This window comes from Phalaenopsis equestris, unplaced genomic scaffold (genome assembly GCF_001263595.1).
Source record: "Phalaenopsis equestris unplaced genomic scaffold, ASM126359v1 Scaffold000135, whole genome shotgun sequence".
Lineage (NCBI taxonomy): Eukaryota > Viridiplantae > Streptophyta > Magnoliopsida > Asparagales > Orchidaceae > Phalaenopsis > Phalaenopsis equestris.
The window spans coordinates 958,718-976,669 of record NW_018164577.1 but is presented as its reverse complement, the minus strand read 5'-3'; the positions used below and the strand labels follow the sequence as shown (position 1 = coordinate 976,669).

Genomic DNA, 17,952 nt, shown 5'->3' with positions numbered 1-17,952 from the left:
ATTTTTTTTTTTTTTTTTTCAAAGAGGAAGGGTATTTTAATGGCCGACAATAACCTATGTGCTGATTGATTGGCAATATAAAGTGTTTTTACAATGCGACAGTCCTTATTAAGTAATTCACCATGTCATCAGTTAGTTTCTGTTTTCTTACCATTAACTTAACTTAGAGCTGTAGGATAATTTGCAATGATCAATCATTTCACTTTGAATTGTTGGCATATAAATTTAGAAAAGTGAGGAATTGCAGAATTATTATCAATTGTTACTAATTAACTCTTCATTTAGTTCTTTCAAATGATTCATACTTATTTTTTATTCAATTTTGTCCTATGCTCAATATGTAGTGCACTTCATAAATTTATGTACCATCAATTTGTTAAATGTAACGGTATTCAGGTATTCCTGGACTTGAATGAAAAAGATTTGAAAGAGACCAGGGCCTTGTTTCGTGAGGTAAGTTACTGTGGAGACTCTATTGACAAGTAGCTTTTGATATATCTGTAAATTTGATGCTGTATCTTGCCGGTAATCTTCTATGAATAGATTGCAAACTTTTTGGTACATCCAACTGAGTGCCAATCTTAATGAACATGCTTATGATACTCTGCACCCATATTTTCTGAAGTTGTACTTGAAATTACTACCTGTGATTATTTATTTAGGGGCGGAACTAGCCTATTTTTGAGAGGGGAGGGGGGATCAGAAGGGGCAAAAGACTAAATTGTCCTCTCATATAATTAAAGAACTAAATTTGATTTGGGAGAGCGGGGGGAGGGAGGGGGTAAGGTAATGATTTACGATACTCAAAGGTTTTTTTCCCCTTGTTATTCATGTGCATGGCTTCTTTCGGATTCACACAACAACGTGCAATAGCTTTTTACTGTAAGAGCAAATGACATACAATTGAATTTTACAATCGTGGTAGCATGGCATAACAACCATAATCATCATAGTAGCATAACCTATGAATTCATCATTGCAGTAGCATAATATATGGAATTATAGTCACAATAACGGATGGACGTATCAAATCATAAGTATTGACTATAGCTTAAATCAAATTTCATGAGGATAACAATAGCATGATATTCAATCATAGATTTAAATATTAAAAATGCAAAGTGATCGTTCATTTATGAGATTTTAAAATGATGTAAAATTGCATATATGATTCATAGCAATAATAAATATATTAAAGGATTTAAGAAAAATTATAGAATATTACATGCATAAGATTCTATGGAAAAACTGCAAATATGTTTCGATGCATATGCAACAAGTTTTTAGGAAGGGAATGATATTCTTATAGGGAATTGCATTTTTCCACCCACTTTATAATAGTTTTAATCTCAAGCTATGGCATGATATCTTTTTAGAACTTTCATCAACTCATCCTTAATCAGTTCGTATAAACCAAGCTTGGGTCACCCATAAAGCCTTAAACTTGAAATTGAATCACCTAATCCCCTATTACCTGTTTTATAGTTACACCTTCACACGAACTATGGTCATCTGAAGGACTTGCTTTTAGAAGATGCCCTTGTATATTTCTGTCTGTTAATCTGCATGGGATGGGCTAGGGCAATGAAATGCAAAGTAATATTTCAAGAGGGGAAAAACTTATGTTTCAGGAGGATCAAAAGGTTAAATTGCCCCTCTTGGACCCTACCTGGGTCCACCCCCTGCCTGTGAAATATATGTTGTTCTCATTGACTGGTAAGGTAATGCTCTAGGATATAAGTTCTCAAGGGTTTTCTTTTTTTTTTTTGTTTTTTCTTCTTATTCATGTGCATGGTTTCCTTTGCATTCACACAACGTGCAATAGTTTTTTTATTGTAAGAGCAAATAACATACAATTGAATTTTATAATCGTGGTAGCATGGCATAACAACCATAATCATCATAGTGGCATAGCCTATGAATTCATTATTTCAGAAGCATTAGTAGCATAACCTATGAATTCATCATTGCAGTAGCATAATATATGGAATTATAGTCACAATAACGGATGGACGTATCAAATCATAAGTATTGACTATAGCTTAAATCAAATTTCATGAGGATAACAATAGCATGATATTCAATCATAGATTTAAATATTAAAAATGCAAAGTGATCGTTCATTTATGAGATTTTAAAATGATGTAAAATTGCATATATGATTCATAGCAATAATAAATATATTAAAGGATTTAAGAAAAATTATAGAATATTACATGCATAAGATTCTATGGAAAAACTGCAAATATGTTTCGATGCATATGCAACAAGTTTTTAGGAAGGGAATGATATTCTTATAGGGAATTGCATTTTTCCACCCACTTTATAATAGTTTTAATCTCAAGCTATGGCATGATATCTTTTTAGAACTTTCATCAACTCATCCTTAATCAGTTCGTATAAACCAAGCTTGGGTCACCCATAAAGCCTTAAACTTGAAATTGAATCACCTAATTATCTTAAACCTGTTTTATAGTTACACCTTCACACGAACTATGGTCATCTGAAGGACTTGCTTTTAGAAGATGCCCTTGTATATTTCTGTCTGTTAATTTGCATGGGATGGGCTAGGGCAATGAAATGCAAAGTAAGGGGAAAAAATAATATTTCAGGAGGGACAAAAGGTTAAATTGCCCCTCTTGGACCCTACCTGGGTCCACCCCCTGCCTGTGAAATATATGTTGTTCTCATTGACTGGTAAGGTAATGCTCTAGGATATAAGTTCTCAAGGGTTTTCTTTTTTTTGTTTTTTCTTTTTATTCATGTGCATGGCTTCCTTTGCATTCACACAACGTGCAATAGTTTTTATGTTTTATAGTTACACCTTCACACGAATTATGGTCATCTGAAGGACTTGCTTTTAGAAGATGCCCTTGTATATTTCTGTCTGTTAATTTGCATGGGATGGGCTAGGGCAATGAAATGCAAAGTAAGGGGAAAAAATAATATTTCAGGAGGGACAAAAGGTTAAATTGCCCCTCTTGGACCCTACCTGGGTCCACCCCTGCCTGTGAAATATATGTTGTTCTCATTGAATGGTAAGGTAATGCTCTAGGATATAAGTTCTCAAGGGTTTTCTTTTTTTTTTTTGTTTTTTCTTCTTATTCATGTGCATGGTTTCCTTTGCATTCACACAACGTGCAATAGTTTTTTTATTGTAAGAGCAAATAACATACAATTGAATTTTATAATCGTGGTAGCATGGCATAACAACCATAATCATCATAGTAGCATAGCCTATGAATTCATTATTTCAGTAGCATAACATATAGAATTATAATCATAATAACCGATTGACGTATCAAATCATAAGTATTAACTATATCTTAAATCAAATTTCATGAGGATAACAATAGCATGATATTCAATCATAGGTTGAAATATTAAAAATGCAAAGTGGTCGTTCATTTATGAGATTTTAAAATGATGTAACATCGCACATATGATTCGTAGCAATAATAAATATATTAAATGATTCAAGAGAAATTATAGAATATTACATGCAAAAGAAACTATGGAAAGAACTGCAAATTTTTTTCGATGCATAAGCAATAAGTTTTTAGGAAGGGAGTGATACTCTTATAGGGAATTGCATTCCCACTTTATAGTTGTTTTAATCTCAAGCTATGGCATGATACCTTCTTAGAACTTTTATCAACTCATCCTTAATCAGTCCGTATAAACCAAGCTTTGGTCACCCATAAAGCCTTAAACTTAAAATTGAATCACCTAATCCCCCATTTAGCCAGATTTATAGTTACACCTTTACACGAGCTATGGCATCTGAAGGACATGCTTTTAGAAGATGCCCTTAGTATATTTGTGTCTGTTAATCTGAATGGAGACGTAATCTCATACGTAGTTTTAGTTTATGATGTTAATTTTTGCCTCTTTGTAAAATGCTTTTTAAGGTTTTATGCCTATTTTGTCAAATGAAGTAAAGTTTTGGGAAAGATGTATTTGGTGACCGCTATAAATGTCAAAGGCATTTCAACTTTCAACATAGCAATGTTTCTCTTATTCTTTCTTTATTATTATTATTATTATTATTATTATTATTATTATTATTATTGTTATTATTATTATTTTTTATTTTTTATCAGTTGTAGAAACCACAAATTTGTATCTTAACCGAACAGCTAAGCTGTAGTAAATTATAATTGGTGTTTAATTTGCCACGGTTTAATGATTTCTTTCTTATCAGTCCTATTTTTCTTGATTAAGATTAGATTAATTTGATTCTGTCGTCATTTTAACACATAGTTGGAGGTAATAAAGAGCAAAATCCAGACATGCACCGAAGAAAATTTAAAGGCGCTAAAATTTACTCAGAAGAATCTTATCAGCAAGGTATGGTATTGGTGATAACAGCATTTTGATTTTTCTATCTCTAATTTCTCACATGGTTTTCTTATTCTTCATACAGTTGAAGTAAACAATTAGTTGGTGAGTTTTTGTGATAACCTAGAAAATTCAAAACCATCTTTATTTCATGATTTATTTGTTTTTTTAAGAACTTTATCTCATAACCAAGTTTGATCTCTTCTTAACAAGGTATCATATCTGTTTAATGGCATTAAAATTCAACTTTTGCACTGCTACGAGAAATCACCAGGCTTTAAACAAAATTGTTTTAAACAAATGATGAGGTAAGTATAACATGAAGCAAAAACAAGGAATTGTTGGATAGAAATGTTAAAAATAACGATCCAATTAAGTGACATAATGACATAAGCAGAAGTGTCGCTTTGAGAGATGAGTGGTTTCTCAAAAAAGGAAAAAATAACTCTTATTTGAATCATAAAGTAGTAAATCTTAGTGACTAGTCCATAATGCTTTATAGCTTTAAATTCAAAAGAATAACATTAACTTTGGGCACTGGCATCCACAACAATAGGAAGTGGTTGAGGTGCTAACTAATTTGGAGGATCTGATGCAATAAGTCATTGATGACATTCATGGGTTTTGAGTCAACAAGTGAAGGCTCCAATGTTTTGATTTCATGTTATGATCAAGAATTGGTTTCATGCTTTGTGTGCAACCTTCAAATATATTACGCGGAATTGCATCTTTCACATATGAATGGTAGAATTTGTTCATAGGTATACTTTGTTTTTTCCTAAATGTGAGGATCAACGAGCCAATTTCATCAATTATTGGTGAGCTATTAAATATTTAGTGAGTTTATGACAATTTTGGCATGAATGCTTTCAAATTCAATCTTATGCCAATAGCCATATGATGATGAGCTAATCACAACCTCTTTATCTAGACAAACAAAAATATATAATTCAACCAAAGCTTTAGCTACATACAGTCTAGAAAGTTGAGTGATAGCTACATCTATTTGCAAATGTTTTCCAAAATAGAAATTTGAAAAAGAAAGCACATTGGTTGAAGTAGTGTAGTTGAAACCAAAGCAATGCAATTCAAATAGGAGTGATACGTAATTTCTTGGAATAGTTAAAGTGAGGAGGCCATGTTAAAATACGCATTTGGTAGCCACTTTTGTAGTAGGATTGATGTGAGAATTATTTAGAGCATTCTTTTTTTAAAGATAATCGTATAAGAATATGATAAGGATCAAGAAGCCCAATAGAATAGTTTCCAATCAAGTGCAGGCTAGACATAAAAGAATGTATGAGTAAAGATTGGGACATTCTAATGACAGCTTGCCCATAAAAGAAGACGATAAAGTTTCTAGTTGGGAATCTCAGCTTATATAAAAATAAGATTGGCTTAATCATGGAAAGTGGAAGGCCACTTGTGTTGAGCGTATGAATATTGTTAAAAGACCAAAAGGCAATAAATGGGCAATGGCTGCCGAGAACCTAAATTATTTGATCACCCAACAAATTTAGCGATGGATTGAAATTTGCAACCAACAACAAACAGCCACAAATGCTCTGAAAGCTGGGGAGGAAACTTAGGGAAACAAAGGCCACGAGATTATATTGGCAACGAAGTAACATTCCCAAGTATGGATTAACTTAATCCAAACCTCGAGGGGTAGTCGATGTGTCAAAGGAGGGGATTGTGTTGGAATGGGGGCAATGAGTTTGAATGCCAATAAGATTGAACCAAAGGGATCAATGATGTTAATGAGACCAGTTGAAAATGCCAACCATGAGCAAAAAAATGAAGAAAGATTGATGAATAGGGCTAGCAAGGATGACATTCCCGATTATGGATTTACGGTTTGGAATTGAGGTCAAGCATAGTATGATGACTCCAGAAAGTGTCAAAGACTAAGGAGTAACTTCTAACTAGAAAAGCAGGAGAGATTGGAATGGTGAACCACAGTAAGCAATGTAGGAGTAAGCGTTGAGAACCATTCCGGCAAGGGAAAATGACCAACTACAGGCTAGCAATCTACGACAAGCATAGGTGAGTGGTGGTTAAATGGAGTGTTTACTGGCATAAATTCTTCAAGGGGCCACCAACTAGCAAGGACACGCAGATTAGGGACTCTTGCAAGGGGTGAGCGAGTGAAGTTTTTAAAGAAAGCGTTAGGCAGTAGGGCTATTTGGTGGGAAATTTTGGCTTTCTAATTTACTGGACACTAATATTTTGTTAGTAGTGTATTTTCAGCTGGTATTTATTGTGACCTCACTATCTCTTTACTCATTTTTTCATTCTGAAAAATAACTCTTCCTAGTTGTAGATCTTACGTCTCAAGATTGTTGAGATAACTTTCATGTGTTTTTCAATGAAGCATGTGGTTTGGCTTACTTCAATGACCTCAGATTAAATATGTGGCTTTGTATGAGACAAGTATATTAGTTTTTTTATTTATCTCCCTCATTCAACTAGAACTTTATATTTGATTTCCTTTGATTTGTGTTTAATTCAATGGGCATTTCGATTAGCTTGCACTCGAACATTTCTTTTTCTATCAACATATTAAGTATGTATTTGTGTTGGGAGGTAATGTTACATTTTTTTCCTTCGGGTCAAATCCATTCCAATGAATTATTTGTTTTAGATACTTTGTTTTAAACTTCTTATTAAGTTTGTCAATTACTCTGTTTTTTCAATGGCTTATTAGTCGAGATTTTGTCATCAACAAAAATGATGGAAATATTTTTTTTTCTCCATCATGTACATTCTAGAAGAATAATGTACCATCAATTTGTCCTTAATTAAATTCACTTTCGGCCATCTCTATGAAGCGTGCAAAGCAAAACCTATGTGATTGCTTTAATAGATAGTAGGATTAGTTTGTATACTCTACTTTTTTTATTGTCTTCAAATAGGTGGCAAGTCCGTGTACATCTCTTCATCAATTGCCATTAGGTATCCATGACATCAAGTTATTTTAATTTCTAATTTAGATTGGCTGTTTTGCTAAATATAATAAGATCATATGGAGATTTTTTTAGCCTTTGTGGCTTATGTATGTGTGAAGTCTATCCCGAGGATCTAAGTAAAGCTTATGGCAATTAATTGGGCATTGTTCCCTTTTATTGTATGATCATACTTTTATATTTAAAAATGAAGCCCGTTAACAACTGCTAAGATTATTTTCTTTTATTAGTCAACTATATCCCTCATCAATTTTCTTTAAGTTGTCATTTCTTTTAATACTACAATTCTCCATCTTGGGATTGCATAGCTTAATTTTTTTCTAGAATTTCCACTTTATAAATGTTTTACAATCAAGGCTGACAAAGTTGGAAACAACCTAAAATAAGATAAATAACTTGACAAAAGATGAATTTAGATGAACTCTTATCCTAAGGCATTTTTTATTGTTAAGATCTCATTCACTGCAATTGGCTACTTATGGATTTGTGTCAAAACTTAATTCATAAATATGCTCATGGTTGTATGTTTGTTTTAAGTTTCTGATATATTTTTGTGTACACGCAATTTATTTTTTCCTTGTCTGTACTTCTCCCTTTGTTCCCAAATATTCTTCCATCAATGGCATTTTGCACAAGATTTCAGCAATATTTGTGGGATGTGAATAGAGAAATGTTTTGTAGGGATGAGCTGAGTATAGACGATCGGATTTGGTTGTGGACAAAGTAATAGAAAGTAAAAACTGAAAAGTTTCTAGTGATGTTTCAGATATACAGTGACTCAGTTGAAGCTAAACACTAGTTTTCTTTTCTTGTTCCTATTTTATGCTTGAACGTTGTTTTTACACAGCAAGTTAATCTCCTTTGTCTTTTCTACGATGTTCCAGATATACAATCACTCGGCTGAAGCTAAAATACCAGCTGTTCTTGATTACTTGAGCACTGTCATTGAGGTATGTTCCCACTTCTATGGGATTCCTTCATGCATAGTTTGGAATGGCTATCATGCTGACCACAAGTTGTCAAGTATGAGATTTAGGAGCGTTTTCACTTACAAATTTTACTGCTTAACTTTCTCAATCAAATTCTATTTTTTTTTTATAGTAGTTTTGAAACCCTTAAATGGAAATGTCTGCCCAACAACAGTAATAAATTAATAGTGCCCTGATATCATTATTATTATCGTTGATGGATTTTCTTTTGCACCTCTGTTGTTATGCAAGACCCAATTTGGTGTTCATACCCAAGTTTTTTCTTCTTGATTCAGGCAGATTGCAAATTCTTAGTATTTGCACACCATCTACCAATGATTGAAGCGATGCATCAATTTTTTTTGGTAAGATTTCTTTGCGTATGCCTGCTTATTACAAAAAATCATGCATTACATTGCTTGAAAATTCTTTGCAGAAGAAGAAGGTTGGTTGCATTAGAATTGATGGTAGTACTCCGGCAACATCAAGACAAGCTTTAGTAACTCAATTCCAGGAAAACTCTGAAATTAAGGCAGCAGTCGTAAGAAAAACTTTCCATTGTTATTTTACTACTTATTTATCTTACCAGGGTTAATTTTTTTTATTTATCATTGTCGTATTAGTTGGGATAAATAATAATATCTCTCCTTTTAGCCTTTTAGCTGTATCATTTTTGGTACTTAGATAAGTTCTTCAGCTTTCTATTCTAGCTGGAGGTGTTGGGATAAATCTGACAGCTGCAAGCACTGTCATCTTTGCTGAGCTTTCTTGGACCCCGGGTGATTTGATTCAGGCAGAAGATCGTGTTCATCGAATTGGTCAGGTATAGTACATAAAGTGTTCTCAACTTTCGTTTTGTTTCCCATTTTAAAATAAAGTGTATATATATATATATATATTAGTAATCAACATGTGTCGTCGTCGTCTCCCCTCTGCTAGGGCTTCGCCTCATGGCGAAACCTAGTGTCTGCTCTGATTTCCGCTTCACCTCCGTCGTCGGCTTCGTCTGGTGGAAGAGCTCGCGTCGTCTAGCACGACGATTTTGTCGGACTGCGTCGTCTGGCGTAGCGATTTCTCGCGTCGACTGATCTAGTTCGATAGCTCGTGTCGTTCGTAGGGGGTCCTCGTCCGCTTTTGCGATTCTGCGTCAGGCTGAAGGGCGTCGACCCAGCTTGATAGCTGCACCACGATAGACCCACGTCTGCGTCGTTTCTGCTCGAGCTAAACTCGCAGAGCTCTCGTCGTTCGCAGGGGTCCTCGTTAGCTTCTGCATTTCAACACCCAGCTTGATATTGCGCCACGACAGACCCACGACTGCATTGTTTCTGCTTGAGTTGAACTCACAGTGCTTCTCCCAAGGGGTTTCCGCTCTTGCTCCCTGTTTTCTGGATTCGAACTTTGCTCTCTTTTTGCTTTCTTCAGTGTTCTTAACACCGCACCTCCATTTATTGGGGATGGTTTCAGAAAAATCGTATGCTGCTGCGCTTGTGGGTATCCACGCCTCAGTTACACCTAAATCATGCTATTTTCCTCTTTTGTCTGAGTGGGAGGACGATAACAAGAAATCTGGTAGGAAGAATGGGAAGTCTGCTATTTTTTTTACAGAAGTTGAAGACATTCAACTTGTTTCCTTCTGTCGACTGAATTTGGTTGGGAAATTTTTGTATGGTCATCCCAAAATGGAGCTAAGTCGTAACGAATTTGAGCTTATGCACCTGGTTGGATAGTGAAAAATTGGACTGTTAGATGGAAGACACATTCTCATACAAATTAATAATGAAGATGATTACATGCACTTATTTGCTAGAAGGATAATCTGGATTAATAATAAAGCAATGAAGATTCTGAAATTATCTGTGGATTTTGACCCTCAGGCATAACCACCATCATTCCAGTTTGGATTCGCCTTTCGGGTCTGAAGTTTTATTTTTTTACTCAAAATGTGTTGTACACTATTGACTCAGCTTATGGTAAGCCACTCAAAACGGATACTCCTACTTTTAATCTTTCTCGTCTATCTGAAGCCAGAGTACTTGTTGAAAACTACATCACTTCATCTGCTTCTGAGGAAATTTGGTTGGGCACACAACATCATAAATATTGGCAAAAGGTTGTGATTGAGTCTTTTCCATCGTATTACTCGAATTGTCGTATGTTTGGTCACTCAAGTTATCAATGTCACAATCTACACCCACATCTCAGACCAAAAAAGCACAGAGCTCCGCCATAGGCTGTGATTTCATTTCCTCCTAATTAGCTCCAATTTATTAACACTATTGATCATCAAAAAGATACCCACGAAGACGTCACTATTCTCGTAGGTAATATAACAATCATTCAGCCGAACATTTTATCGTGGGTGAGAGGGAGATTCTTCAGACCCCACTTACCCTAGAATCTATCACTGATATTACAGGTGGCAATACTTCTACTGTTTCACTACCACCTCATCAGGTCGACAAGTTGTAAATGTTACTCAGACTCATGAGGAACATGATGTGCAACATCCTTTACCTTTCCGGCCAACTTTGGAACAATCTATTGATCAGATGAGTCAATCATCGGATGAAAAATGACAGATTTACACATCCATAAGGAAGAAGAAAAATGGAGACCTATTTGAGCTCAGGAACCCGATGGATGATACTTTGGTACTTCAGGCAATGGTACTCACCTTATCAATTTGTTAGCAGACTCAATTCTAAGAACTAGAGATAGAGGGAGGACTAAATTTGGACGTCCCTAGTACTTTTGCGCCCTTCTGTGGCTTTTTGGATTTTTATCTTTATGTAATTTTCTTTATTTGAGATTTCTGTGTGGGCTTTCTTTTAGGCCCTCTCATACAACTTTTCTGTAACTTTTCTGCTTTAATATATTAGCTCTTGGGTTTTTTCTAATATATATATATATATGTATATGTGTGTACATATATATGTATGTATAACCCCACGTAATCTCATGATTGATCACTGTTTTTATCTAGTTTCTCTATGGTCGCTTTGCTTCTTGTTCGAGTGCTGGTGCTTTATCTTCATCCTCATATTTTTTGTTATGGAGTTTCTCTACATACACACACTCTCTCTCTCTCTCTTTCTCTCTTTCTCTCTTTACTTGCACCTCTCTAAAACACTATTTTTAATACCATTCTTCTACATTTGCGCACACAAGGGCCTCACCAAAGCCTTAGCTTCTATTGATCTATGTGATATGCATTCCTTCTTGTGCCCAATCTTTTTCTTCTCAATGCCACCTCACCCAAGTGCCTCTCCTTCCCAAACTTGATTCCGTATGTCCCACTCCAAGATCACACAGATCTCTCTCCAACTTCACGTAACCTCTTTTGATGGCCCCTATTTTCCCTAATTTGTTGCTAGCATGAGTTTCACATTAATTCGTAGCACCCACAACTCTTCCAGCGATTTTCTCAAAAGTATGAATTTCTCTTAATTGGGATTGCCCCATCTCTGATATCGACTCCTTAAACTCATAACCCTTTTGGACATCCAGTACTAGTCCTGTTGATGCTCCTCTCAATGTCTGCAATACGGTAGCTCGAAGCACCATAATTTCATACTTTGTATTAACGCCCATTTACTCAGACTCACTGCCTTCTAAAACAGTTACAATCAACTCAACTGTAGTCTCCTTTCTACCGGAATCGTCGACGTCTCTTCCTCGTCGGTTGGAAGTTGAGAATCATCTCTGAAATCTTCATCTTCTCCTGAATCACTATTTATTCCAACTGCTCCCTAATTCATGAAAGTCGTTCTCTTTGTTATGTAATCTGATTCAATATGACCAAATCTATGATACTTGAAACGCTCCTGATAGGGACGAATTTTGGCATGCTAGTTGTTGTCTTTTGTTTTTTCCTCTGAACCAGTGTCTCCTCAATCAGTGTCTACCTGGATATTTTTCAGGGTAAAATTTAGTTGTATGATCCATGGTTTGAACAGTGCCTTTAAGATGTGGTTGCCCGACAATGTGGCCTCTCTACTTCTGAAGCTAGGGTAAGAGTTGTAGTGAGCTGGTAAGAACTTAACCTGAAAGATGAACCAAATAGTTATTTTACTCATCCCTTCTCGCTGTTGAAGAATTTTCAAATCCGCCCATCACTGAGATGCTCTCTTCCTTTATTTGTTTGTTGCTAGTTTCACCATTTGGTTCAGTGGGATGTTTTAGCGCTCAAAAACAAATTCTAAGGTCAAGAGCCACTTGATGTCCTCATCCGGATCTATGCGGCAATTGAAATATCACAAATCCAACTTTACTTGAAAATTTTGGCTTCTAATATATTTAAAGTCAAGTCTTTGTGACAGAGGTTATTCATCCATGACATTTGTATGGTGATTGAGATTCACTCTATTTTTTCAATCTAGCAAGTCACTTTTATGGCTACAAGTACCCCATCTAAATTGCCTCATCTCGAACGTGACAATCCTCTATTATAGTTGGCGGTTTTCCCACTCCATATCCTTGCTAGATATCTCCTGGACATTTCTTTGTGAGTTTCTCATAAACGACGTCATGTCATTTCCTCTCCACCCGGCTTCGGGTGATTATCTCCTTGGAGACATGACAAAGTTTTGAAAATTGGAAGAGGTTTTTTGAGGATATGAAAGAAAATTTTTGGAGGGTAGATGGTTTGGTTATTGTGGATGCTATAAAACCTTAGGATAGAACTAGGGTTAGGTTATCTCTGATATCAATTGATATCAGAGTTAATTCAAACCACAACAGGAAGATAAATAATATTACTAAAAGACAATTAAATTGTTACAACCAACACAATTAAACAAGAAAATACAGTAACACAACATAAGAAAACCCGGCTAAAGTGTATCTCAAGTGTGGTGGAGGTCGATTAGGTGGATCTAAATGGTTGGGGAGTGTGGTGGCATTAAAGGAATGCTAGTAGCAGCGAGGAGTAGGTGCAAAAATACAGGGCTAACAAACATGGTTGTTGTCCTGCATGGTGGCGGCGAGGAGTTGGGGTGGGTAGAGGTGGAACAATAGGAAGGAGGTGTTCCCTAGCTGTCCTAGACGGCAGCGGCGTGGTGGGAGGATAGAACAACAGGAACAAGTGGCAGTTTAGGCGGCAACAATGCCGAAAGTGAGGGGGAGTTGGTTGGATAGTGACGACAACGATGTTTGTGGGTTTAAACAACAGGAGCATGACACTATGGGTTGGAGGCACCTCTTAAACCATAGATGGGGCAAAGTCTTACATGGTGTGAGTCGCCTCTTGAATTTGTAGTGGCCACCTCTAGTATCCTATCTATCTGATGAATTATTTTGGATTAATAAAACTGACTGGTTAAGTGGGGGAGTTGTGAAAACCCCTTAAGTAGAATGAAGTTGAACCCTTTTAATCATCGAAGTGTTATTTGGTGTAATGATTGACATTTCTTCAGAAACTCTAAAGTTGAGTGTGCTCGTGCAGAAGCACTCTTGGGATGAGTGACCTCCTAGGAAGTTAACCAATGCGACAAAATTATGAAGTCATAGGCCAAAGCGGACAATATCTAGATGGTTGAGAGTTTGGAATATTACACTTATAGCTTTAAATGCATTGGAAAATACAATTAACAGATCATAAATACCTATAAAATTGTTATGTTAGATGTATTTGAATTGTTTTCCTTTGAATTATAAGTATGCAATAACTTTTATTTCTATTGTACAGCTTCATTGCCAGAGTACCTTATCGCCTTTTCATCTTGTGTATATAATAACTTTTATTTCTATTGTACAGCTTGATTGCCAGAGTACCTTATCGCCTTTTCATCTTGTGTATATAATGAATTTATTAGTGTGAATCTCCCAGATTCATTTTCTAGCCCTTGATTATTTGTAATTCCGTTCAAAATATTTATGTGCTGGACAACTGCTGAATAATGTTTTTATTCCAGTACAAACACATGTGACACGTTGATTTTTTTTTTTCTCCGATTACAGGCTTCTGTGATCCAGAGTCTCATTGGTTCATTTATTCAGGAATTTCATCCTCTACATGTGTAAAGCTTAAATGATATCATGCTTCAAAAAATATATATATTACTAAAGGATATATACTTGGTATTTAGATAAAAAATTTATAAAAGAAATGAAAATGCTACATCAACCATGCTCCTAATTTTTTATGATAAATAATAGGAAAACATTCTTTGGGTTTACCTTTTGGCACTTTTATTGTGTCAGACTTTACTTTTATGTTAATTCTTATAATGTTCAGCATAATTTAGAAAATATTTCCTGTCGTCTATTTCCAATTAGATTACGTTGATGAATAATATCTATATTAGACATCCTCAGATTGGTGCACTGGGGAAGTAGTGGAATCTGTGAATGTATTGTTTAAAATTTCCTTTTTGTGTAATGTAAGCATCTCGCTAGTTGCTGCTATTGCCCTCAAGGAGGAAATAATCTCCATCAAGAAACTCTTTATAACTTCTTTCTTGTTTGTCAGGTAACGTCAGTAAATATTTACTATCTTCTGGCTAATGAGACTGTTGATGACATAATCTGGTATGGCTGTTTCTTCTGTCAACATCTCTACTTAATAGTTTAATGCTTAAATTAGGTGAGAATTTGACAATTATTTTTGTTTTACAGGGATGTTGTGCAAAGCAAATTGGAGAATTTAGGCCAGGTTCTCTCTCTCTTTATATATCTATTTTTCGATTTCTTAGTTGCATACTCCGGCTATGTCTCTAGCCATGCCCAGTTCAACTCCTTATGCTGAACAGTGAACACCCAACTAGCTACTTCTTCCTACCAAGTTCTACCACAAGCTGTCCCTCTAATCCAGACAATCACGTCTAATCCCCATGCTTAATCCTATGCATAATAGTATAATTGTAAATTCAAACTTGATGAGAATCCAAATTAAGTACCTATACATACATTTCTTTTTGCTGTAGGGTAGACGTTCAATCGCTAAATTATAAGTACCCGTACATAATTTTTTTTAGTATGATGGGGAAATCCTGATGTTATGTGTATGCTTTTGTGTCCGAAGACCTGTACACGTATTTATTTGTTTGGCGAGGTACCTGACTTTCAGTTGTGGTACAAGCCACCCACACACGTACTTCTTTGCGTGTTGGGCAAACCTGTTCAAGCATGATTACCTCCCTATCCAGGGAGGGAATGTTGGAATGCTGCTGGATTTCAAATTGACAGACCTAAACTTAGCCTAAATACAACTTGAATTGAACTAAATATGAAAATTGCAAAATTTAAAATTAATACCTAAAGATTTTTTGCAATTTTAAGAACTTAAAGCAAAAGAAATTTTATAGCAAACTTACAAAAGATTTGTTGTGAACACAACAATTAGCCTACGAGCACAAACAAAATCTCTACACTTCAAATGAGGCATTCCTTCAGAACTTCAATTGAATAAGAGGGTAAAATGAACAAGATATCACATCAATATATAGATGAAAATGAGAATCTTATGGACCCTATCTAATTGCCATGAAAGAACTAGATATATTATTCGGTACTCGTAATATTCCCGCTTATCGCCCAATTCGCCACTAAATTTGCAATGTTATTGCAATATAGGGCATACAATCATATCTTGAAGCACATTGAGAAGCATGTTAATAATTTAAAATTTTGTTAATTTTATCATATAAGAAATTGAGGAAGATTTTCATCTTTATATTCACATGAAATTGTCAATTTTTTATCAATAAATCTATCTTAAGCCAATATTATCACTAGTACAGTATTTTTTAAAAAATAATAATGAGTTCAATCAAAGATTCGATCCTCTATAGACAGGGTAGAGTCAATGGAGTCCATAATAACAAATAAAGTCATCACTTTGACATGATCCTCTGTAAACGGCACAAAGTCGATCAATCAAATTCCTAGATGATTTCAACCAGAGTTTGTTCTCAAAATTAAGTTAAAAGTTTATGTAAATGAGTTTAATTATCATAATATTTAAACCTTATCCTCTGCAAGAAGTGCAACGTCAATTATGTTCAAATTAAACGATTAAATTCCTCGATGATGGCTTAATTGATTGAAAATTGATCTAATGCTTACTTTAAGGTCAATATCACATCATATATACTACTAAATTCACTTTCAGATTAATGTTGGCTAGTAAGGACATGGCTCGTGTTCTTTATCTGCCTGACTTGGTCAGTCGACTCTGCAAAGGCAAAATAGGTAAGACATGAGTCATCTGATCGAGTGGTTGCTGTCAAATAACACATTTAAATTATTATCATGTTTGTAGTACGTATGTTCCTCAATTGCTTTCTACATTTTAAGATATAAATCATAAAGCATATTTGACACGGTCTTCTTTTAACTAAGGTTGACTTAAATTAGTTCCCTTAGATAAGTATCCCCCATGTCTATAATGTCCTTTTCAATGAAGCAACCCCTGACTGCTGACGGGGATCATTTTGTCAGGTTGTTTCGACTATCTCCTCTAAGTAGACCAGTGTTAATGACAACCCGGGATGACGGAACCATGGGATCTTTCATTGAGTTCATCATCATCATTTCCCCCAAAATATACTTTTAAGCTCTAAGAGATATTAAAATTTCAAAGTTGAGAAATCTCATAGAGGTAAGTCACAACTCACAAGCCACAAACGACAGAGTGAGAGATAAGTACTCCTTTACAGGCAATAGAGTCGAAGGAATGCATGTTGCGACGAAGCACAAAGCCCTAACCCTAGCGTAGGGTTTTGCTCGAAGCTGCTCCCAACTTGAAATGAAAATCGAATAGTTGTGATTGGGGCTTAGTGAATAGAAATAGGATATTTATGACAACTAGATTTAGGTTTTTTTTATTAAAATATTTATTATTTAATAAAATTTAGTTATTTAATCTAAGTCCCTTTATGATCATATGGCTAAAATTAAAGTACTTAAAATAATATGATTTTAATAATTTAGTTTTTAGTTTTTTATAATTTAATAAATTTATAATTATTTTTACTATATAGTTATAAATTTTTAAATATAATTATTTAAAGTTAATTTTTTAATCGAACACAGGTTTGTTTGCGTTTGGCTCGTTTATAAACTGAATTCAATAAAATTATTCATGTTCGGCTTGTTTGTTTATCTAACGAACTGAACACAAGCTCCACAGCAAGTTGAACACTAATTGTTCGCGAACGATGAGCTTTTTTGACAGCTCTACTTATTTACAATCTCATTTGTCTTCTGAAAATTTCACTCGGAACCTTAACTAAGCTCTCTTGTCAGTGATTTTTTTGAGAGGCCAGGGCAACAAATTTTCAGAGCTTAGAGGTCCTTTGATTCCCCTCAATTGTGAAGTTATAGGACAATACTTGGCCACCTAAGCTCTAGATTAATCAAATGGTTCAAGTTGATCACCGCTTTACAAAAATTATAACTTGATATATAAAAAGATTTTGACCTTAGGGCTGATTGAATTTACCCTGAAAGTTGTACCTTTTCGGTTCGATCTGGCATGGAGGCATTTCTCTTATATTGCGTCTCGAGCTTTATGACTCAGAAGTCTTGTTTACCTCAATTTGCTTGTATCGCTTTTAAGTTTTTTTTGCAAGGGACAACTTTTTATGGCCCAGAGCCCCTCATTTCTTTATTTTATTTTTTAACGTTTGTTGTTTAAGGAACATTTAACTTTTGAGGCATTGCACTTGTATATTGTG

The 17,952-nt window shown here is 34.9% G+C and overlaps 1 protein-coding gene across 4 annotated transcripts in view; it reads left to right on the top strand.

The window, feature by feature from the left end:
* LOC110021572 (SWI/SNF-related matrix-associated actin-dependent regulator of chromatin subfamily A-like protein 1) overlaps positions 1-17,952 on the top strand; it is a 94,823-nt gene that overhangs the window by 76,233 nt on the left and 638 nt on the right. For all 4 annotated transcript variants that reach the window (XM_020720118.1, XM_020720117.1, XM_020720116.1 and 1 more), the window contains 8 exons: positions 397-453; positions 4,264-4,350; positions 8,192-8,257; positions 8,572-8,640; positions 8,712-8,816; positions 8,973-9,098; positions 14,745-14,803; positions 14,891-14,927. In XM_020720118.1, coding sequence (XP_020575777.1) covers positions 397-453; positions 4,264-4,350; positions 8,192-8,257; positions 8,572-8,640; positions 8,712-8,816; positions 8,973-9,098; positions 14,745-14,803; positions 14,891-14,927 — 606 coding nt within the window. The remainder of the gene's footprint in view (positions 1-396; positions 454-4,263; positions 4,351-8,191; positions 8,258-8,571; positions 8,641-8,711; positions 8,817-8,972; positions 9,099-14,744; positions 14,804-14,890; positions 14,928-17,952) is intronic.